Source organism: Protopterus annectens, chromosome 4.part0 (genome assembly GCF_019279795.1).
Source record: "Protopterus annectens isolate FY-2018-M chromosome 4.part0, PAN1.0, whole genome shotgun sequence".
NCBI lineage: Eukaryota > Metazoa > Chordata > Ceratodontiformes > Protopteridae > Protopterus > Protopterus annectens.
This window is the reverse complement of record NC_056733.1, coordinates 851,122,435-851,147,130: the sequence shown is the minus strand read 5'-3', so window position 1 is coordinate 851,147,130 and position 24,696 is coordinate 851,122,435. Positions and strand designations below refer to the sequence as shown.

The window sequence follows — 24,696 nt, the reverse complement described above, 5'->3', positions numbered from 1 at the left end:
AGGATTCCCACTCCTCTTTTCCTGATGTACTGGAAAATATTAGGGTTCAACCAAACACCATAATAATGGGCGATTTCAACTACCTCACCATTAACTGGGAAAACTACTCATGTACCAACTCCTTCGCTCAACGCTTTCTGGAATTCAGAAACTCCCATGCCCTGGATCAACTTATCCACACCCCCACCAGGGGCAACAATATCCTAGATCTAGTCATTACCAACATGAGTGACCGGTGTTCTACACCTGAAGTCAATACCTCATTGGTCCGATCCGACCATAAGCTAATTACCCTAGATATCCACATCCTGCCACCACCCCCTATTAAGGAAACCATGGTAAAAAATTTCTCCAAAGCCAACTTCATGCTTCTTAAGACAGAAGTGCTGAACTCCATGACACCCATGCAGATGGACAATACAGTTACGACTACTGAATCCTACACAACTGCACTTTATAAACACTTACACGAGTGCATGGATCGTGCTATCCCAAACAGAACCAAGACGCTATCTTCCAAAAAAAGGAAGCCAATCTGGTGGTCCCCTGCATAAACAAACTGTACAACAGAAGGAAGAAACTGTTGCAAAAGAGAGTAAAATCCCATGAGTGAAGGAGCTCCCTGGTCAGCTTCAGTAAGAAGCTGCGATCCCTGATAAAATCCTCCAAAGCTAGTTACGAAAACAAAATTGCCACTGATTCCAAAGACAACCACAAAGCATTCTATAGCTATGTCAAGAAACTCAATGGCAACACTCAGATCTGCTCTGAGTTACAGCACAATGGCACTAAATATACAGACCCAATTGATATTGCCAACAACCTGGCAGATTTACCCCCCTCTCACCCGCTAAAGAGCCCATCTCTATACCGGAAGAATGCAAAGTTCCTGTAATCACGGCTGCACAGGTAAAAACCACACTCTCCAAAGCCAAGAACACGGCATCCATGAGACCAGACAACATCCTAGGCTGCGTTCTACACGTACTACAGAACAAACTGGCACCCCACCCAAGTACAATGTTCAATCATAGCCTCACCTCAGGCTTTGTGCCTGCTGAATGGTACACAGCGACAGTTATCCCACTCCACAAGGGGGGAGCCAACAAAGACCCCAGGAACTACCACCTCATTAGCCTGATGAGCCTGGTCTGCAAGGCCATGGAACGTATCATCATGGAACTTATAAACAAAGACATCGGTCATCTCCAAACTCTGGACCCCACCCAGTTCAGGTTTGTAAAAGGCAGATCATGTCTCCTAAACCTGACAGACTTCTTTGAAGCAGTCACCAAAGCTGTTGACGAGGGTAAGGTGGTTCACACAGCCTATCTAGATCTTGCCAAGGCAACACCATCCCCCACTCTGGAATTATAGATAAACTCACTAAACTACGTATAAATCCCTATGTCACAAGATGGGTTGCCAACTGGCTATCTGACAGAACCCACACTGTGAAAGTAGCAGAATCCAAATCCGACTTCAGACCAGTGACAAGTGGAGTACCACAGGGTTCAGTCCTGGGTCCTCTCATGTTTGGTATCTACTTATCTGAAGTGCAGGCTAACACAGAAGGTCTTTGGCTAACGAAGTTCGCAAATGACTGCAAACTAGGAGCCATAATCAAAATGTCTAACGATGTGGACATCCTACAAAAAGGCCTCACTGAGACAGATGCCTGGTGTCAAAGCCATGGCCTCAAGCTCAATGCCAAAAAGTACACTGTCATCCCCTTTGGTAAAAACTCTGTACTCATGAACTACAACATAGGCGGTAGTATACTTAACACCAAAAGTGTGATAAGAGACCTTGGGACACAGGTGGACAGTAGCCTCTCCTTTAATAATCATCACATCGCCACAGTAGTCAGGAAATCCTTCTACGTGGCACAACTCATCACAAAAGGTTTCTCATCCAGAAAGAGAGAGGTCATTGTTCCTCTCTACTCATCACTCATTAGACCCATTATAGAGTAAAACGCCCCTTTTGATATGTACCTCACAAGACATCTACAACAACTGGAAAGGCAGCAGAAATATCTCACAAAGAGGATTACCAGCCTCAAACAGATGCCCTACGCAGACAGTCTCAAATAACTGCAGCTTTACTCCGTCGCAAATCCTACTCAGAGGTGATCTCTGCCTAACATACAAAGCAATGTCAAACCCAGAGCTGTTGGACATGCTCCACTTAAAGAAATTCCAATCCCTCTGAGCTACACGCTCTAGGGACCTAAACCTTGTCACCACAATAAACAGAACATACTGGAGGGATAGATTCCTGTCCCAGAAACTTCCCATACTCTGGAATAAACTACCTATCTATATCAAACAAAGCTAGTCATTAGCACTCGTCAAGAAAAATCTTGGTGATTGGATGGAAAACAGGAAATTCACCCCGGGATCACTTCTATGGCTCTGCTAGACAGTGGCCCAGGAAAATAATTTTCTTAGGTGGCAAAAGTCAGGGTACCTTTTTGTCTGGGCTTGTATAGGCCCCAGGGCCGATAGCCTAGTACTTACCTATGAACCTTCATTTTCTAATACCGGCTTTATCCAAATTTATGCTGACAATCACTGGGAACAAGACAAGAAACATATCTCAGATGGTGCTTTTGTCCATGAAAAGATGTGTATAAACCTACAGGTACTTTGACTAAATGCCAACTCCTTTATCTGCATGTCTTCAGGTTGTGGAAGGAAAATGGTGACCTAATACCACACCTTTGCATATTTTATCTATTTGGATTATTATTTGTTTCATTCAAAGGGATGACATAGCCTACTGAACTGGACTTTACAAAGGTTACGCAAACTTTTTGAAGTGAAACTTCTTTAGGCACTGTAGTGCGAGTTTGGAGTAAAACGGAAGTGAGACTCTGCCGGATGGTGGCACTGTTTGGTGCCCGACTGTTGCTGAACTATCAGTTGGCGAGAGAAATAGGGATACTGACTTAGGGCTCTTCTGAGCATTTTAAACAGCTTCCACCAATTTGTTTCTATTTCTCAGGAATAACAATAGTGCCCACAAGACAATCTGTTGCACAAAACCTGTCAGGGGACTGTTATGGTAGGCACACACACACACATATTCCACTCTTAAGGAAAGGGAACAAAAAAATGTAGAAATCAAAAAATCAGTAAGCATTGTGTGTAAAATTAGTTTTATATATGCCCCTTAGCTCGTGTCCAAGGATATTATCCTCATCTTCCACATATTTTTTATTATGTCCACACTTCATAAACATACTGTTTGTTTACAGCCATCAAACTATAAAAGCTGAAAGCAGTGAACAAGCTGGTACATATTTCAACTTGTGATGTAATTTTTAACAGCTGCAAAAGTTTAACTAGTACTTTGAATTAAACAATGGCACCATTCCTTCATACCTTAAAATCATGCTTATAATTACACTTAGCATACTGGGTCAGTGAACTGCAATGTTATTTCTGATTTGCAACTAAAACGTTGTGCTGGTGTCCTTCACAGCATATGGTTCCATTTTACCAGGATGCATTATTAATAAATAATGATTTGGTGTTAAAGAGTTTGAGTTCAATGTCTGACTTATCAATTGTAGTAATAGAAGAGCACCATTATAGAAAAGCAGCCAAAAGTCATCTGTATGACCTGTATGCATTTATTACCCAGCTTTAGAATGGTTGTACCTTTGTAGGTACAACAAAGAACTCCTCCATGCTAATGTTACTTTTATATCATTCTCAGATGATTTAAACCTCTGTATTAATTTAACCTTGTACTACTGTTCTCAACCACTAAACATGTAAATATGCTTTACATCCTTCTCCAAGCTGCTGTTTAACTTTTGTTTAGTTTTTGCTATTTTGTTTGTAAAATTTGCTTAGTTTCTGTTTCCACTATGTATTGTACTTCACATTATGGAGCTTTTCTCCCCAGGCCTCCACTGAAAATGGGCTCTTTGAGCCCAGTGGACCTTCCCAGTCATAAATGGATAATAAATTGTGAAGGGGAAAAAGTGAAAAAGTCAGCAAGTTACAGTTTAATTTTATTTGTACTGCAATGGGCCACACCCACATACATACAACTGAGATACTCACTCAGGCACACATATGCACAGTCACACACTATGCATGTACAGACACACGCACAGTCAGACACACACACGTACACACAGTCAGACACACACGTGCGCGCACACACAGACACGCGCGCACACACACAGACACGCGCAAATACACACAGATACGCGCAAATACACACAGATACGCGCAAATACACACAGGCACGCGCAAACACACACAGACACGCGCAAACACACACAGACACGCGCAAACACACACAGACACGCGCAAACACACACAGACATGCGCACACACCAGTTGTGCACACTTCCACAGCTGTCTAAGTAGCCCCTCATTCCAGCTAATAAATCTTAAAAGACATGGATGGCATAAACATTGCCTGCGGTTGCAAAATTTTGGACACAGTCATTTTACAGCAGTGTATGAAACTTCATTTACATTTTTAAAGTGGTGTATGCTTATTGTAAAAAATAAAAAATTTACCAAAAAGTATTGCTCAGTTTCTTGGCACGGAGAAACGTATAGAGAGGGAGACCCATGACACACATATATGTGAAAACTGAGAATCTGGGTTAGTCTGGTATTATATACCTTTACAGGTGATGTATCCCCCCCCCCCTTTTTTTTTTAACACGGGTATGTGAATTTTTCTCAGGATCATTTTTCAGTTACGACCCAAGACAGCAGCAAGTCATTAAAGTGCAACATGCATATTGAACCACGCAAAGTGGAATGAAACAGTATCGGGTGCTGTTATATACTCTGGTAACAACAAGACAATTTAATTCAGTAGTTAAGCACGAACTTTCGTTTTGATGACAAGTAGTAAATTAACCAAAGCCAACAAAAATTATTATAAAGAGACATTCCACTAGTCAAGTAAATCCATGGTGTACACATTCATTTGGGGGGAGCAACACTTTCAGCAGCCTAAAGGTATTAATTACCATGTCATCAAACAAACATCTGGAACAAATAAGAAGCAAGTAAGCTACCAAATGAGAGAGACGTGTTCCAGTGATAATGCCTCTGCCACTTAAAACTTTTTTTTTTGCATGTGCTGCTGCAAGTTCATTCACAGTTCAGAGTGTTATGTCACAGCACAAACAGTTTTCAACAAGGTGGCTTGTTGTAGAAATCTAAGCAAATCTGGCTACAAGAGTTCCCTTACAAAAATGTTTTGGCTACTGCGAGAGGTAGTCAACTAAATTATACTTTCTGTTGTGCTTTAGTACGGTAGACCTTACAAGACAGTAGTAATCTTCGGTCACTCACACACACACACACACACACACACACACACACACACACACACACACACACACACACACACACACAATCAAAAAGGGAGTGTGACTGAAACATTCTTTGCAATACAAAACACGAAGTTACTTGTGAATCTTATATAAAAACAGTTGAACAAAGTAAACAGACCTCTTACCTTAAAACTGTCCTTGATTTTACCTCATATTTTTGTCCCACTTCTACAAGTTTTGATTTTCTGTTAAATGACTCATGATTTCAGGTGGCAAACAATGCCAGCCTGCATTTCATTACTGATCTGATAATACATGATGCAAAATATGCTGTTCTGCAAACCTAAATTGACTTTCAGAAACATTTAAAAAATGTCGCTGATTAAGAGCCATTGTCCACGTTATTTTTATCTTTGTCATTGTCCGGCATTCTTGAACAAAGACGATGAGAAGAATTTCAGGTCATAACACAACCATCAAGCATAATAACTCCACTCCAACAAAGAAGCCAAATCAAACACAACCAAACATCTTATCCTCAAAAAAGTCTGACATTCTCCTAATAAACAAACATCAGAAGTCTGTTAAAGTACATGAACTGCATGCTACCCTATCCCTATACACCCCAGACATTGCAGTCCTCACTGAAACCTTGCCTAAACCCTGTATAAAAAAACAACAAACTCATTCCTACTGGCTACAACATCCTTAGACAAGACAGGACAAGCCGGTGGCGTAGCAATTCTATACAAGGACTCTCTCAACATTGAGGAATTACAGCACCCAAGACATAAAAAATACGAACCACTAGCCTCAAGACTAAAAATCATTAACAATAAACATATAGTCTTACTTGCTATTTATATCCCACCCAACAACCCTACCACTACTGAAAACCTACTATTGGCACTGACTACATTTAACCAAGAATCAATAATAGTTGGAGACTAACTCTGATTGGCAAACCTATTCCTCCGAAAACCCATCCAATTAAATAAACTTATATGGTTCCACTCAGTTGACACATACATCAACTAGAATTGACAAAAATAGCAACAAAAAAATCTATTCGACTGGACCTTAACAGTAAGCCGTGGTGGTACAGTGGTAGCATTGTTGTCTCACAGCAAGAGGTTCTCCTGTTCGATTCTCGGCTGGAGTGCCTTCTGTGTGGAGACTGCATGTCCTCCCCGTGGTAGAGTGGCCTCCAAAAGACATGCGTGAATGGGCGTGCCTTCGCTGAAGGTTGGGCATCGGGCTGGCAACTTGGCACCATAAAAATCGACTGCCAATCATTAGCGGACCGGAGTTCCGTTGTGGCGACCCCTAACCGGGAAAGGCAAAGGCCGAAATGACAAACAACTGGACCTTAACAAATAATCCCTCACTAATCCATCACTCAGGCTGTCTACCAGACACACTAAGTGACCATCTACTAACCTACCTTCTCGGGCACCGTGGCTTACATATTTGTTTGTATGTTATTTTAGTGTGTAACAAAAAAAAAATTTTCCACAGACACTTTCAAACAAATACTCCAAAATTGTAACTGGTGCCCATGAAAATGCCTCCCATTTGATGATGCAGTTGAATATTTCAATACCAAATTCCTAGATATACTAAACACTCTGTCCCATATCAGACAAATACAACCTAAAACAAATTACTGCCAGTGTCTCACAAAGGAAGCAAAACAACTACTTAGGCAGAGAGACAAACTTTGGCACCAACATCAAGTTAACAATACCCAAATATCCCTCGATAAATACCATTGCTTAAGGAACATTTGTAAAAAAAAATAAATAAATAAAAACAATTCAAAGCCAATAAAAAACTACTAAACAAGCATGTAGTACAAACATCAAAATAACCCACAACAATTCTGGGCGTCTATCAAAAAACTAATTCATCCAGGCCATACATCCACCCCATCACCAAACACTAACAACTCAGAAGAAAGTATAGCATCCCAATTTAACTCCTTTTTCATAAACTCGATATTCTCACTAATAGAAAATAATACCTTACCACAAACTGATCATCCTGCAATTGACTCTCCTTCCCCACTCTCACTCCAACCCATCCAAACATATAAAATAAAAAGGTTACTGAGTAAACTTAAACCTACAACTCTTGCCACAGATAAACTTCCATGTGACTACCTAAAAATTGCAGCTGACATTATGTTATCCAGTATCAATACTAATTAATAGATTCATCACTGAGCAGTACATACCAAAAATTTGGAAAATCTCCCACGTTATCCCTCTCCATAACGGGGGCTCCTCGTTAGAATGCTCCAACTATAGACCAAAATCTATACTGTCCCCACTTTCTAAGATTTTAGAAAAAATGCATCCACACACATTATGCAACACCTACTAACCAGCAAGCTCCTTATCAGCAAAAATGGATTTCGGCCAGGCCACAGCACCACCATGGCCCTCCTTAACTTCACCAATACAGCAAACCAACTAAAAACAATGGCCAAATGGTTGCTTCAGTACTTCTAGACAAGTCAAAGGCATCTGACACAGTGTCTCATCAGCAACTCTTACAAAAGCTGGCATCCCTCAACATATCTAAGTATACTCTCTCATGGTTCAAAAGCTACTTCTCTGACCGCCAGCAAGCAGTCAAATGGCAAGATAACATCTCTTCCTTGCTTCCCATAACAGTAGGTATTCCTCAAGGCTCAATACCTGGACCTTTACTTTTCTCAGTCCTTACCAATAATTTGCACACAGCAACTAACCTCACTACCATAATAAAATACTCAGACGATTCCACTGTCATCTGTGCAGCATCCACCTTATCACATCTATAAGAAACCACCCAAAAATCATTCTTTGCCATCAAATCTTTCCTAAATAAATAAACTCATCCTAAACACAAACAAAACCAAGTTAATGCTTTTCCCCAACAACCATCACAAGCCAAACCATAACCAGAACTTCAAAATCATCTCATCAAATCAAAAAGTAATTGAACCCATCCAAGAAACCAAACTACTAAGTATCACTATTGAGAAGTTAAAATTCTGCAAGCATATTATCACAATCAAAAAGACTTGCATTAAGCTAGGTTCTCTTTATAGATTAAAACCATATCTAACCAATATTACGAGACAAACAATTGCATGAATCCACCTAGTATCTACCCTATTTTGTGCCTTCTCAATACTGACAAACCTTAAGACTGACCTAAGCAAACTTGAAACATGCTATCACAAGATAGCCAGATTTGCCACCAACCTACCCCACAGAACACATCACTGTCATGCTCCAACTCCTCAAATGGCTACAACTTACTCTAATCCACTCCATAGTTCACCTACCTGACAAATGTCCAGTCCTACACACCCTAGTTCATATACACCTCAACAGCAGGACCCCGAGATCCTCTGATAAATTAATATGAAAAGTCACAAAATCCAATAACAGCTTCGTAGACTCACTATACTCTTAATGTCTCCAGAGCATGAAACTCTATTCCTCAGAACATACTAAACACAACAGAACCAATACAGTTCAAAACTCTACTAAAAAGATCCACCTAAAGGACATCTGGTTATGCCCTTACTCCTCACCAGGCTGAATTTGTCAGCCAACCTTCTTTTCCCACTTTTTTATTACTATAATTTCTTCTTAAACCTTTTACGTACTTTCAATGTTAGACTAACTGTAGTTTCTTCCTCAACATTTTTTTTCGCCTCCCCATCCTTTCCAACAATCTTATTTACTCAAACCTATATCTCTGATGTACATAACTCTCGACTGGTTTATTGCAAGCTTCTTAAAAGTATTTTTCAAGTATTTTGCTAATTATGTCATTGTATATACTACTTATTTTATGCTGTGTACTACTGTTTCTGACCTGCTCAATTTTTTGTAATGTACTGTTTTGAAATGTCATGATGTTTTTATGTGGAGCTTTTCTCCCCGGGCCTCTGCTGAAAATGGGCAGCTAGCCCAATCGGACTTCCCTGGTAAACAAATGTTAAATAAATAAATAATCACCCAGCGTAAAAAGAAGTCAAGGTTATAGGATTAAAAAAAAAAAAAAAGTGCATGAAGAAAGTGTGAAGGAGCTTATACTGCATTCTACCATTTTCACTTCTACCTTACAGAAGTTTCACTTCTACCGCACGTGGCGATCACACACTTTTTTTTTTGCTTTACTGGAAAAGCTCACCCAGACTCTGCCACCGCTTGTTGTGAGGGAAAGGTTAGTTTGCTTTTGTTTTCTTGTATTCTGCATTACTTTATTGCCTTTTTCTATTTTGTATACTGTGATTTGCTATCTTTACACTGTTTTACTTGTATTCTGCTTGTAATTGCTCATTAAAACTTGAAAAGTGACCACAGCTCTGCCTCTTGTGAGTCCGACATAAATTAGAACAGGTTAATTAAGGAGTCGCACAGAAGTTAGAATAGGTCAGTTAAGGTTAATAATCTGTGAACTGAGGAGGTGGAGCTAGGAACTAAACTTTCTATTTATGGGGTAAAATAAAAATTTCAAAGCTTTACTGGAAAGGCTCACCCAGACACTGCCACAACTTGTTGTAAGGGAAAGGTTAGTTTGCCTTTGTTTTTCTGTATTTTGTATATTGTGATTGGTTTTCTTTACACTGTATTTTACTTGTATTCTGCTTGTGATTGCATATTAAAACTTGAAAAGAGACCACAGCTCTATCTCTTGTAAGTCGGACAGAATTTTTTCCCACCCTCACACCCTGTTATTTTTGTGTTCTTAAACACCACTGTCTTTCGAGTTGCCTGCCCCTTATATTAATTTGACCATATATCGACTTCCCTTCTCTCCTTTCACTGGCTGATGTGAGTAAGCACAAAATTTTCATTTTGTGAAATCACTCCCCTTCAACTATTTAAATTTACTGACTATCCCACTGTATCCCATAGTACCAGAATACAAAAGTGGCCAACCCCTTTCAATCTATCTTGTCCTTTTAAAAATAGTGGTGCTCCACTTAGACAGCTAAAAAAAGAAGTTATGTCCTTACCATAACGTTCCATGCGAGTTGTTCATCTCGTCTTTTTGTTCTTACACGTGGGTTCGGGAGTCGGCCGCTTTTCAAGCTCAAACTCTCAGAGAAGCTCGAGACCTAGTGTATATCCCATGATGCTCTACTGTAAACCCCCAGATCTAGTACGCTGCACCAGAAGACGGCCTAAAAAGGAAGAAAACACTACAGTACCTACCTATCTAGGTACCTATAGATGCAGAAAGGAAAAAAAACAGAAAGGTCCTAAGAAGACAGGCTGACAAGACCTACCAATCCACCAAGGCAACCATCTTTCTCAACAGGAGGGGGAAGGTGGGAGGGAATGTAAGAACAAAATGGCGAGATGAACAACTCACATGGAACATTATGGTAAGGACATAACTTCTTTATGTGAAGTTGTTCTACCTTGCCGTTTTGTTCTTACACGTGGGTAGCATCCCAAGCACCCTAATTCTGGGTGGCTCAAGGGAGAACATTCCTGAGCACAGTGGAACCAAAGGAAGCCCTGTCCCTGGAGGCCCTGTCCACTTTGTAATGAGTGATAAACGTGTGAGGTTTTGACCATGTGACAGCTGCACAAATGGTATCTAAGGGTAAACGAGCTGCATGAGCTAATGACGTAGAAACAGCCCGGGTAGAATGGGCTTTGACGTTATTCGGTAATGGCTGGTTAGTGGAGGAGTAAATGAATTTAATGCAGTCAGAAAGCCACTTAGATAATGTGATTTTTGACACAGCAGAACCTTTCTTGTTCTCTGCGTAAGAGACAAAGAGTTGATCCGATTGTCTGAAGTCTTTCATTCTGTCCAAGTAGAATCTCAATTGTCTGTGAACATCAAGCTTGTGTAACATATATTCCAGTCTGTTGGTATGGTGTCTAAAAAAGGTTGGGAGCTCAATGGACTGATTTAAGTTAGTTTCTGAACAGACCTTAGGAAGAAAGGTAGGATTTGTCCTAAGGGAAACCCTGTCAGGGTGGAAGATCAAATATGGGGGCTTGGAAGATAAAGCTTGAAGTTCGGAAACCCTACGTGCAGATGTAATGGCTACCAGAAATATAGTTTTCCAGGACAGAAACTTCAAGTCACAGGATGACACGGGTTCGAAGGGGGCAAGCATCAATTGGGATAAAACAAGATTCAAATTCCAGGGAGAGATAGGTTGTCTGATAGGAGGTCTGAGATGGTGGGTCCCTTTCAAAAAGGCTTTACATAGTCTGTGGGACATGATGTTAGACCCGTTAAACCCTACATGAAAGTTGGAAATTGCAGCCAATTGAACTCTTATGGTGGCAGCAGCTGCGCCCTCATAGAGCATGGAAGACAAGAACTCTAAAATGGTATGAATAGGGGCAACATAAGGGTCAATGTCTTGGTTAGAAGCCCAGTGAACAAATCATTTCCATTTGCTGTTATATAGCTTCCTGGTTGACAATTTATGAGAGGAAACTATAATATGTTGGACTGCGGGAGACAAATCGTGAGACCTGGCTAATATGGGAATTGGAGCAGCCAAGCTGTCAGTTTCAGGGAGATGAGGGAGGGATGAAGAACTCCCGACGAATGAGTCAGAAGGTCTGGTGCTGGGTCCAGAGTCCATGGTTCTTCCACTTGATACTGCTGTAGGAAGGGGAACCAAATGTGACGAGGCCAAGACGGGACTATCAAAATCACAGTCCTTCCGAGACTTTTGGCTTTCTGTATGAATTTGGGAATAGGCGGGAAGGCATATAGGAGGCCCGGGGCCAATCGTGTATGAGCGTGTCCGTCGGGTTGCTCCCCGGTGGGGGATAAAGGGCAAAGTAGCTGCTGCATTTGGCATTCATCGGAGATGCAAACAGATCGCAGCAAGGCTGGCCCCATCTGCGGAAAATCCTGTCCGCCACTTGTTTATTGAGGGACCACTCGTGAGGCAACAGGATGGCCCTGCTCAGTTTGTCCGCTATCACGTTGGATGACCCCGGGATGTGCGTTGCTATTAGAAAGCGTCTGGTGGATGTAGCCCACTGCCAAATTCTTAGGGCCTCTCGGCATAAGGGATACGATCTGGTTCCCCCTTGCTTGTTGATGTACCAGACTACTGACATGTTGTCCGTCTGAATTGCAATTGTCCCTAAGGAAGACAGTCATGAAAGTGCTGCAATGCCAGAACATCGCTCTCAGCTCCAGGACATTTATATGCAAATGTGATTCCATGCTTGACCAAGTGACTTGGACAGTCTTTCCCTGAAATAACCCCCCCACCCTATCAGGGAAGCATCCGTGGTCACTGTGGCTGTGGGTTGGGGGAGAACAAAGGGATGTCCGACTATTATATGGTCACTGTTCAGCCACCAATTGAGATCCTTCTTGCAAAGGTTTGTTAATAGAATCTCGTGTGACAAGGGCAGTTGTTGGTAAGACCATTGTGTGAAGAGTAGCTACTGGAGTATCTGCATGTGCATGCGCCCTAACAGGACTGCTATTAGCGTGGCTGCCATTGTGCCTAATAGCGTAAGTATCTGGGTCGCAGGAGCTTTGTCCTGGGTCAGCAAAATGGACAATTGACTCCTTAGAGATATGATTCTTGCTTGAGGTGACCTGATCCTTGAATTGACGGTGTCTAGCTCTGCTCCTACAAAGGTAATACGCCGCGAGGGCGATAACGACCAACTGGGAACATAGGTTGATAGTGTAGTCTCTTGCCTGGATTAGTTGATGCCTGGAGGTGGCGGTGAGGAGCCAGTCGTCCAGATATGGAAACACCCAGAATCCTAAACGTCTCAGGTGAGCCGTGACCACTGCCATACATTTGGTGAACACTCTGGGGGCTGTGGTGAGACCAAAGGGCAGGGCTCTGAATTGGTAATGACTGGCCCCCAGCCGGAAATGCAAATGATCTCTGGATGATCTGGCCATTTTGTTGTGGTAGTAAGCATCCTTGAGATCTATACAGCACATCCAATCGCCCGTTTCTAGGAACAGAAGTATCGATTGAAGCGTGACCATCCAGAACTTTTCCTTCTTGACGAAGGTGTTGAGTTTGCTGAGGTCTAATATAGGCCTCCAGTCCCCTGTTTTCTTTGGAACTAAAAAGAACCTTGAGTAAGTTCCAGATCCTATCTGGCCCACCGGGACTGGCTGAATGACTTTTGTCTAGCAGGTTTTGAATCTCTACGGCTGCTAGCTTTCACAGACTGGATGGAACGTCTGAATACTTGTACACATGGGAGGGAGTTTTGTAAAGGGAATGTAGTAACCTCTGGAAATGATGCTATTTACCCAAGAATCTGTTGTAATGTTTAGCCAGGCGTTTGGGTATAAAGCCAAGTGACCCCCGACCACCTCCAGAGTAGGACAGCTGGGCTTCCTTTCAGGAATGCTGATAGGGCTTACCAGAGAACTGCTCCCTGTCACCCTGATTTTGCGGACCCGCTCTGCCATTTGGACGGCGTCTTCCGTTTCTACCCCCTCCTCTGCCCCTAGAGGGGGTATTCGTAGGTGTGTTCTGAAAAGCTCCTTGGGGTTTTCGGAACCACATTTTTCCACTTCATTGCCCTTTGGGGTACGGTCTAGTTGGAGTGGAGAAACTGTCTCCTACAGCAGACAGAATCTTTCCTTCTTGTTCACACCTAGTAAGCGTCTCCTTAACTTTGGGCCCGAACAAGGCGGAACCATCGAATGGGGTACTGACGAAGGAAGGTTTGAAGGCTTCCGCAAAGGTGCATCCAGGATGGTCTCCGAAGAGCTATCGCTGAGCCTGTCTCCCTAGTCGATCCATCGGCAGCATAAGAAATGAGCTGCATGGATGAGTTGACTAGAGAATTGAGGGTGCTGAGTTGTGCAGTCACTTTCTCAGAAACTGCATCAGCTGTGTTACCCTGTAGAGTATCTCCCAGCTCTTTACCCAGAGCTCGTTGAAGGTGGGTAAAATGGGTCAGGTAATTGAGCGATCTCATGGAAAATGCTGCAGAACTAAATATGCATTTCCCATACCTGTCCATTGTCCTAGAATCCCTATTAGGAGGATGGACAGATGAAGAGGTTTCCGACATCTCTTTCTTGGTGGCTGCCGCAACCACCATGGCATCAACCGGGACTCCCTTGGTAAGAAAAGCTTTGTCAGCAGGGGAAGTAATGAACTTGTTGCGCCTCCGAGGGACCGGTTCCACTGAATCAGAGGACTCCCACGCACTTCAAGAAACCAGATCCATTAGTTCATCGAAGGGGGGAGTAACCCAGGAGGTGGATGGTTGAGACCCAAAGGCCTTCAGGAGTACCGACTCATCCTCAGTAGGGGCAAGGGACTGCCAATCACCTCTCTGCCTTAAGATCTCCAATATGTCTGCAAATGAGACATCCTCTGAGGGGGATCGTGGGGACCCTTCTGATTCCTCCAAGTTGGTATCCTATGTCAGGGATTCCTGTGGGGAATCCAGTTGCCTCCTCTTACATAGCCTCTTCCTGGGTACTTCATCGGTGGGAGCGTTCGGTGAAGTCCCTGTAGAGGAGGGGCCGCCCAATGGGGATACCTGAGGCTCTGGGTCTTGACGCTTGGTAAGGACCTGTGTGGAAGAGAGAGAACGAGGCCCTTTAGGGGGAGGGGAAGAAAGATCCGAGGAGGTAGTGGTTTTGGCAGACATGACCTTCCTCATGGCATTGAAGGCACCAGAATCCCGGTCCGAGAAGTCTGTCAGCTCCGAAGAGGCCGGTAGCCCTCCCCGAGCAGAGACCCAACACTCCAATCCAGAGGACGGAGCTGAAGCCACCTGCGCCGAAGCCCCTAGGGGAAGGGTCAGAACCAAAGTATCGGTCCGACTCTCCGCCCCGCAGCCAGCGAGAGAGTGTCGGCCCTGAAACTCCCCAGTTGGAACAGAGGAGATCAAGGTCGACAGAGCCGAGGGAGGTGGATCAAACCTTGGCTCCGAGGGCTCTACCGACATCGGTTCTGTCTGCCCCGGCTCAGAGAGCTCGATTGGCTTCGGAGGAGGAGGAGAAGAAAGTAGGATTGGAATTTCAGGCTTCGAAGCAGAGTGGCTCAAAGCGGAAAGCATTTTGGCCAGGGCCGGGTTCTCTAGCAATCTCTTAACCACTCTGTCCAGGTCCACATCAGATAGTCTCGAAGAATGGGTTGAGGGATGGGTCGAAGGAGCCGAAGACTGCACCGACTGAAGAATCGGAGACTGAGGAGTCTCCAACACCAGATCCACAACTGGGCTCCGAGGTAAAGGATCGATACACGGCTCCAGGGGCTGTGGAGCCGATGATCGAACCATACTAGAGGAGCTCGGAGCAGAGGACTTAGGCTCCGGGGACCCCTTGGATGACTTTGACCCCTTCGAAGCCTTGGAAGAAAGGTCGGCCTTGTCCAGAGCAGCCTGAAATTCAGGCTTCAAGAGTCCCCTATCTACCAGCTTCCTGCGCCTCTCCAAGAGAACTCTGGCGCTGAAGGAGTGGCAGATGGAGCAAACTTCCTGCAAATGAACAGAACCCAAACAGTAGACACAAGTGGAGTGGTTGTCCGTAACGGACATTTTCTGACCACACTCACACCTTTTGAAGCCAGACTTTTGCTTCTCAGACATTTTACTATAATGGAAAAATCTATGTAACTATATGTGTAAATATAAGAATATATATACCAGTTCAGATCCCTGAACTAACCTTAGAAAAAAATTATTCAGTATATTATATTATATTATATTATATATATATATATATATATATATATATATATATATATATATATATATATATATATATATATATATACATACATACATACACACACACATACTAAGGAAATTCTAAGAAAAAAACACACTCAAAGGAGCTGACAGAGCCCTGTCACGCCCAAACCAAAACTAAGATAGGCCTAACAAACAGCCAATAAGAACACACTCCTAAAGATTCTAATTACACTCTAAATATAACTAACTGTAAATATTAAACACTTGCTAATACTATAATAGAATATTTTAGAAAAATATCGCTAAATATACAAAAAAATAGCACTGGCCCGAGCTTGCTCAGAGTCTGTAGATCTGTTGCAGCGGCAAACTAGATCCGGGGGTTTACAGTAGAGCATCATGGGATATACACTAGGTCTCGAGCTTCTCTGAGAGTTTTGAGCTTGAAAAGCAGCCGACTCGGAGCCGAGGGATCGGCTCCGAACCCACGTGTAAGAACAAAACGGCGAGATAGAACAACCTCATATCTTAAGTTACCCACTTTCATATCCAACTGTGTAGTGCACACTTCAGTGTTTAGGATAAATCATTTTTTTATCTCATCTTTAAACATCTATTGCAAGACCAACAGTTACTGGAGAGCCAACATTCTGCCTTTCAATAGTCATCTTTAGATTAGTGCTTCTGTTTTCTCCTGGTGAGAGAAGGAATATAGGGACATTATTTCCTGGAGAATGCTGATCACCAAAAAGTCTAATAACTGCTTTATAGGCGGCAACTTGGAATCTGTGCTTATATTCTGGTACTGGCGAGAGAAGGAGCAGAGTGCACTGATCCGGACTGTTTCTGGCTGGAAAGAGTTCGCTTAACATTTCTGACTGGTCTGGTTGCTATTCAAGGCATCTACCAGAAAAAGGCTACAAGCCTACAGACCCTTGCATCATCTGGTACAAGACTATGGATCACCAAACAGGCTGTGGCCTGCTTCCCCTCTTAGGATTGGTGCTAATATTTTGCTTCTAGTAAGAAAAAAAGAGCATTGTATCCCAACAGAGTGAAGCTGTCGTGAGACAGCATTAGTAGTAGCCAGGCAGAAGACATTCATGCAACCTCCCTCTTTTCATCATTCTTGACGAGCTAATTCTTTGTTTTCACTAAGTATTGATTGATTTGTTTCTAACTTCAGGATATCTGCCTAAATACTTAATCTTTAAATTTCAGGGTCTATGTATTAGTTTCCCCTCCAGTGTTTGGCAGTGCTCTGCACAGACTCTGACACCTTGAGTGACATTCTTCCTATAAAAGCACAATTTAAATTTCTCCTGTACTTAGTTGCACACAGGACAACCAGTTTGCAGTGACAAGCACTGCCCACAAAGTTGCAAACCAGACACTCCTGACATTGATTGATATTCTCACTCCAACTGTCTAATCAATAAAAAAGGGTCTGTTGCCATGGATATGAACTTTCCTACCGTCTCAGTTACTGGCTTGGTGGATATAGGCATCCTGAGGCAATGCAGAAATTGCCTCATGTTTACCGACTAGTTAATTCTCAGACAAACTGATATGGTATGTGTGAGATGTATTTACACAATGTCACTGGAGGCAAAACTCTCACATAAAAGTATTCCTAATGTCAATGAGTTTGTCAGTAGTACACATGCTGCACCCATCACGGACATTTCAAAGCAGACATATCAACACACGTATGCTGAGGCACTTACATGTAACCTTCCTAAACCACAAAGACCTCCTAGAAAAGTACACATAAATACCCTCAGCAGGCCCAAATGCACTCTTTCAAAACATCCACATCAACACATACAGCTACAGTCGCATGGAGCCTCTATCTCTAAGCCCATAAGGCAAGCCACCACACAATCCAACATTCTAGTCACTGGAGACTCCATCATGAGACACACTGATGTCCCTCTCACCAGACTGAGTACGGAGAAAGTTACGGTCAGTTGCTTATAAGGGGCTAGGATCTGCCACAATACACATGCGCTCAAGTCATTGGAACACAATGAACTGCGACTCAGTTCATGTGGGAGTGAATGACCTGAAACGTACCTCCCTAGACTATATGAAGTGAGACATTATGGAGCTTTTGGAATATGTGACTCAGCATTGAGCAGCATTTTGCCTTCTCCAAGGATGATGCCACAATATGAATGAAAGATGACTGACTTCAATAATTGGCTTAGTTTCTGGTGTAATTCTAAGTGTGTGCAATATTTGTCAGCATGGAAGGAGATGGTCAACAGACCATGCTGCTTTGCCAGGGATGGTCTGCACCTCTCCCCTCTAGGCTTTCGAATATCAACTAAAACATTGTCTTTCCCCATAGTGTCATTTATAGGCAATAGCAAACTGAAATTACTTCTGACATAGCAAATCAAAACAAAGAAAATCTAAAGGTATTGCTGCTCAATGCTAGGAGTCTAAACAAAAAACTTCACTCACTAGAATCCCTCTTTACCCTAGATCTGTACACAATCCCTTTGTTTATAAGCTCTGCAACATAGGATTTTCTTACAGCAGCAGACACATATTGGTCAGAAGTTAGGTCAATGTCCACATAAGTTCCCAAATTCCAAACAACTGGGTCAACTCTTAGGAGCATACTATTAATGTGGTAGTGCCCTGAGGCAGATGACTTCCCAAAGAATACAATAATGCATTTTTTTGGCATTTAGTTTCAGACCATGATTTTGACACCAGTTATTTTGAGACAAACCCTCCTGCAAGATGGACAAGTGATCTGCAGATTCAATGACTGCTCCTAGCTTAAACTAATTTGTAAACGTAGTCAAGCAGAGCCCTTTAATGAGTTGTTGCTCATTAAAACTGTTGTGAGTATGAGTTCTCCAGACCTGGTCCTACCCTATGAAACAAAATGTCCACCTAAATCCAAGTCCCAAACTTACCTTGACAGTTTAAAGGAGAGCCGCAACCACAGACTCAAAAAAAAAAAAAAAAAAAAAACTGTTTTATTTCATCATGGTATGGTGTTTCCTACATTTTAACACTACTCCGAGAATATTTACAGGTTTTTAAATATTTTTATATGCAATTTCTAAGTCTGACTATGTGGGATCTGCCATATTGAAGTAATTCTGATTGTTTAGTCTGCCTCTAGGTATCCCACAATGCAGTGCTCATCTGTAAAAAGTTACACCATACAGGCCTCTTTCTTCCTAAAGCTCCTGTCACTGCATTGATTTTACATGCATACACTGCTGTTTTTCAGTCAGTTTTAAGTAACATTTCATGCTGTTCAATGACTACTTAAAACACAAACAGTACAAATGCCACAGAACAAACTTTTGAAAGTGCTTTTTACTGTTGCTTCTTTTTAGAATGGCTAAAGTGCATTTTTTGTGAAGCCTGAATTGTACTAGCTTGACTCATCTCCCATCCCCCTTTACACCTAACTTCCCTAGCTGTCAAAGTGCTAAGGGTAATTTCAACTCTTACCTGCTGTGATTGACAGCTCACAGCAGGAAATTTGACTCGTGTACTGTTTTCCTTGTTCTAGTCTTTACTTTCTGTATGGGTAGGGGAAGGACCAGGGAGCTGTGACACCACAGCATGGGTGGGTTTTTAGAACGGCCATGATGATATCAGTTTGGGGAGGGAATTGGCCAGAAAACTACCTGTTTTCAGTGGCCTTGATGACATCAATGAATTAGAGACTTTTTCAGGGCGGGATGAAAGTTTTTTGAAAGTGAAACCACCACAGTACAGTAAGGTACTGTTCTAGTGGAGAGAGAAAATCAATTTAAAATATTTTAAATGCTGTGTTTACTAATAGCATGGACAATAAATAGGGAGAAAAAGTACAGAGAACTTGAACATTTAATAACAGAATCCCATTGCTGTCCTTTAAAAAAAAAATTTTGAGCAACTTCACAAGGAGGTAGCTTGTACTAGCTTTAAGGACATATCTTGTGCCACCTGTTTGTGCTTACTGTAAGGTAATTTTCTCTTGTGTAGATATTTGAATTTTTGTACATAGTTTGTCTGCTTGTACCTCTTTTCATGTTTTTTCCACACATCTCTGTCTTAAGTTTTTGTGTGTAGCATATACGGACAGATTTATCAGGCTTTAGCAGAGAAAGTAAATGTGAGGTCTATGTTCTGTACTATGAACAAACATGCCAAAAGTTTTTTATTATGTGGTTGATTTATTTGAACATCAAGAGGAGGAAGTGAGAATGTGGAGTGTGTGTGGGCAAAAGGGAAATAAAGGAAATTATTAAAAATCAAACAGAATATGGCATAATCTGTGGCCCAAGAGATGGAGCCCAAGCATGATTATGTAAAGATTTTTTGGGGGGATTTTGTAGTTCATGGTATTTGGAATATAACTTAGAAATTTTGTTGTATGATAATATTGCTCAGTAGTGGGGGGTAGGCCCAGTGTTTTTTTTTTTAAACGTTCTTAATAAATCAGTTATAAACTTGGTAGAGATGAGAATGTTTCAAAAGAAAATGGGATGAGTGGAGAATTTAAGGTTTAAAAGATTGCATGTGGGTGACTGAAGGCTGGATGAAGGACTTGGTTGGCATGTGTTAAACTAAGGAAGGTGAGAGTAGGGACTAGAAGAAAGCTCTAAAGGGATTTTTTTGGTTTGGTACCACAGAATGACAAATCTGGGAAGAATGAAAGGTGAGATAAATAGGTGCATATTCCAGCCTATATATGAAATGTAAATCAGATGTCTGTTTATAAAAGAATTTCAGTAAATACTAATCTCAAATCTAAACAGTGGGATGAAAGATATGGTGGATGGCATGAGAGTTTATATCCAGTGAAACTTGTGTTTTTGCCTTAAATTATGCATTTAAGTAAGTACATAAATAGATAAAAATAAATTAAAAAAATGCTTCTCTTGAATGTTCATATGTTTGGGCCTCATCTGCTGAGAAATGGAAAATAAACAGATTAAAACATATTACATATAAAACTGTGGTGTGTGGTATGTGACAAACTGAAGCACTACTTGTACATGGAAGGTAGTGATTATAATGGGCCTTTAAAGTGGTGTATATAGAAAGCAATATGCTGGTTTAAAGTTTATTTTTACTATTTACAACTGGATTTGTACTTTTTTGGTGCTACCCAACAATGGAGTTTTTCAAGTTAAAGAAATGAAACAGTACTAGAAAAACACTGTGTGTATAAGAAGTTTGTTGTTATTAACTGAATAATAGGTTGTGGATGTTGCTTTATTTTTTTTTTTTTTTTTAAGAATATGTACTTTGTTGATAGACTTTTTATGTGTACTTGATTTAATGCTGATTGTGTTTTTGTTATGTGAATAAACATTTCCCCCTTCTTTATTCCCCATCTCCTTGCAATACAACATATTACAACCCAGCCATGCTCTGACTCACTCCGGTTAGTTCCCCCTATTGGCTTGTCCCTTGGTCTTCTGTCTCAGTTTAAAGGGTTGGACAGCATATCGTAAGGAAGTAAATGTAATTGAGATTCAGCAAGGTAAGCCTCAGTGCATCGTCCTGCTCTACATAGTTTGCCTCTGCCCAAATCTCAGTGTTGCCATGTGCAAATGTTACAGGAAACTGAAGGCAAGTGTAAAAAGGCTGTGGAGAAAGGAATACAATCAATTAACCTACACAAGAATTAATTTTATGTCTACCATATAAGCTGGAAACTCAGAAATTATTCTTTTACCACAAACATTCAGGCACATTTTTACCAGTCATGGATACAAAGTACTACCATGCATAGGCATCTAGGGAGTCTATTGGGGGGAAAAGCACTTTTGCATGCTGGGCATTCTGAACACTATTCATAGGTTCATAGAGTCATAGGTGTGTACTAGGCCAACGGCCCTGGAGCCTTTGCAAGCCTAGCCCATAGAAGTGCCCTGGCATCATGCCGCCATTAGTTCCCAGTGCCTCTATCAAGTAGAGCCACTGGAGTGTTCATTCCAGGGAACACTCCAATGGCTCCAGTAGAGCCACTGGAGTGTTCCCTGGGGTGAACTTTTCTATTTCCCACCCACACATCAAGATTTCTCTTGAAAAGGGACATGGGCAGTCTCTGGGTTATGAACCTGTCCCTCCAGCATGTTCTGTTGATTGTGGTAATGAGGTTGAGGTCCCTGGAGCGTGTGGTACGGAGGGATTGGGATTTCTTTAGGTGTAACATTTCTAACAGGGCTGGGTCATACATGGCTTTGTAAGTCAAGCAGAGATTGCCTCTTAATAGATGATATAAGACAGAGAAAAGTTGGAGTTTTTTGAATCTGTCCATGAGAGACAAACCTGAGCAAAATCATGTTGAGGACTTCAAAATTTTGTGGTCTGCCACCTTTGCTGAAAAGGAGGCATTTATTGGATAGGAAAGCTGTCTTCCAAAGGTTGTGGCTAAAAGTAATGAGTTTACGCCATGTGGAATGATTCAGTCTGTAGCCCAACATGGTACTTTTTGACTTTAACTATGTGGATATTGTTTAATTTTTGTTTCTGAATGTCCTTAATGTTAACACTTTTCACTTGCATGCAGTTGCCACATGCAAAATGTGAACTCAAGAGGCTGTGACTGTTTGCACTATTATGCCTGGGCACTCAGTGGTGTGCAGTTTAAAAATAAAAAAAAAATAATCTTGAATGCAGCATGCACAGCACACTTGTCAATTGTCAACTGCTAAATTGGGCATTCAGTAATGCATGTTGCCGTCCTGAGCATATAGCATTACTTTGTTCAGTAACTTCATAATAATCCAACAAAAAACTTGTTAAAGACTTACAAACATCAACGCATAGGATGTCTACAGATACACACCTGTTGCAGGATGTGTTTTCCTAGGTAACTAGTAGCCACACTGGTTAGGTTCTTCCTGCTGCCGACTTTGCATTTAATATATCCATACAGGTTGGCACTTTGCAGAACAACCCCCATGATGACCACTGCCTACATCAAACAGAAACAAAATGATTAAAGGAAAGAGAAATGTGGGAAAAAATGAAAATTAAATGTTATCCTTAGGTTTCATGTACTCATTACTGTAAGGTCTAGCCAGTTAAATACTCCAGACTATTCCCTTAGAAGGCAGTATCTATTACTCACAGCAAACACCACTTGAATTTTTGGCCACCACTGGTACTCTGAACAAAATGAAAACAGCGGTCAGTTCAAATTACTTAACTGAGAATTTTTATTTAAGCAGCATTTTTACAAATCACTTCATTTTTCTAGTGGCCACACTGCATTGCCCCAATAAAGGAAGTGATCCAACTCTGACACCCACACCAGCTGAAGTGATTTCCATTACGTACTATGACTGCACTCTACAAAGTAAATGAGGGATGTGTGTACCTTGCCCAAGTCAAGTACAAGTAACCAAGAAAATGTGTCCACAAGACTGAAGTACAAATTAAAAATACACTTGCAGTCACCAGAAGTAAAACCCAATATAGTTTTAATTAGCACTTTTGTCCACTATCGTTTTAATTAGCACTTTTATCCACTACATTTCAAACTTAATCAGATTAAAAGGCTCCCTTGTCTCTATTGCTTAAACAGTAAAAATCATACACTGCCACCTAGTGGTTATTAAACCACACTGCTTAAAAAAAATCCACTTTGAAAAGTACAGTTGTGTACCTACCATAAATGTAGATGTTCGAGTGTATTCACTGTTGCAGTCATTACACTTGGGTTATTCTGCTGGCAGGCAACCCGCAGTCGGCCCGAGTTCCAAAGTCTTGGTCCGGCGTCGGTTGCTGCCACCTCTTCCCTGACGTCAGTGTGCCAGGGGTATAAAAATTGCAACCGACGCCATTTTCTTCAGTTTTTCTTGCCCCAGATGTCAGGTGCCCCCAGATAGGAAGGCTGGAAAGATATAATTATGCCAACAAACATGCATATATAACTATAAACATTTCTTTCATCTATAAGCAAATACAACCCATAGGTAGTATAGAGATGAGTAGTACAGAAAAGTCCCAGCAATGGAAAAGGGGGATGGTGGGTGGGTAACCTGGACTGCAACAGTGAATACACTCGAACATCTACATTTATGGTAAGTACACAACTGTATTATGTTCATCGTGTCTCATTGTTGCAGTCATTACACTTGGGTAGAATCCCAAAGCTGAGGTTGGGTGGCTGGGTCTAAATTGGATTTGGAGAGGCTAACAAGCCCTGCAGAACTGCAGTGGTAAAGCCTGCTCTGGATTTAGAGCAGAGAGGTAAGTGGTAGTGCTTGGTGAAAGTGTGCACTGAGCTCCAGGTTGCAGCTTCTAAAATGTCTTTGGTTGGTACTCCTCTGAGGAAAGCTGCTGAAGTGGCTGCTGCTCTGGTAGAATGAGGCCTAATGCCCTTAGGCACTGGATTTGCCATGGTGTGCATAACAGAAGCGGATGCAGTGTCCTATCCATTTCGAGACTGTCTGCTTTGTGATGGGCTTTCCTTGTGATCCTGCAGCATATGCTATAAACAGTTGCTCAGTTTTTCTGAAAGCTTTTGTTTTGTCCAAATAGAATAGCTGTCTGTGTATGTCCAAAGCATGCAGAAGTCTTTTCCCTTTATTCTGGGGATTTGGGTAAAAAGTAGGCAAATTAATGGTTTGGTTTAAGGCCACATTGGAGACCACCTTTGGCATGAATGTTGGGTTTGTCCTAAGAGACACCCTGTCCTGATGA

At 41.8% G+C, this 24,696-nt stretch overlaps 1 protein-coding gene across 1 annotated transcript in view; it reads right to left on the bottom strand.

Moving 5' to 3' along the window:
- The window catches only part of LOC122799621 (Golgi apparatus membrane protein TVP23 homolog B-like), a 287,881-nt gene that overhangs the window by 12,066 nt on the left and 251,119 nt on the right, over positions 1-24,696 (bottom strand). Inside the window, exon 6 of the mRNA XM_044068804.1 lies at positions 22,835-22,963. Coding sequence (XP_043924739.1) covers positions 22,835-22,963 — 129 coding nt within the window. The remainder of the gene's footprint in view (positions 1-22,834; positions 22,964-24,696) is intronic.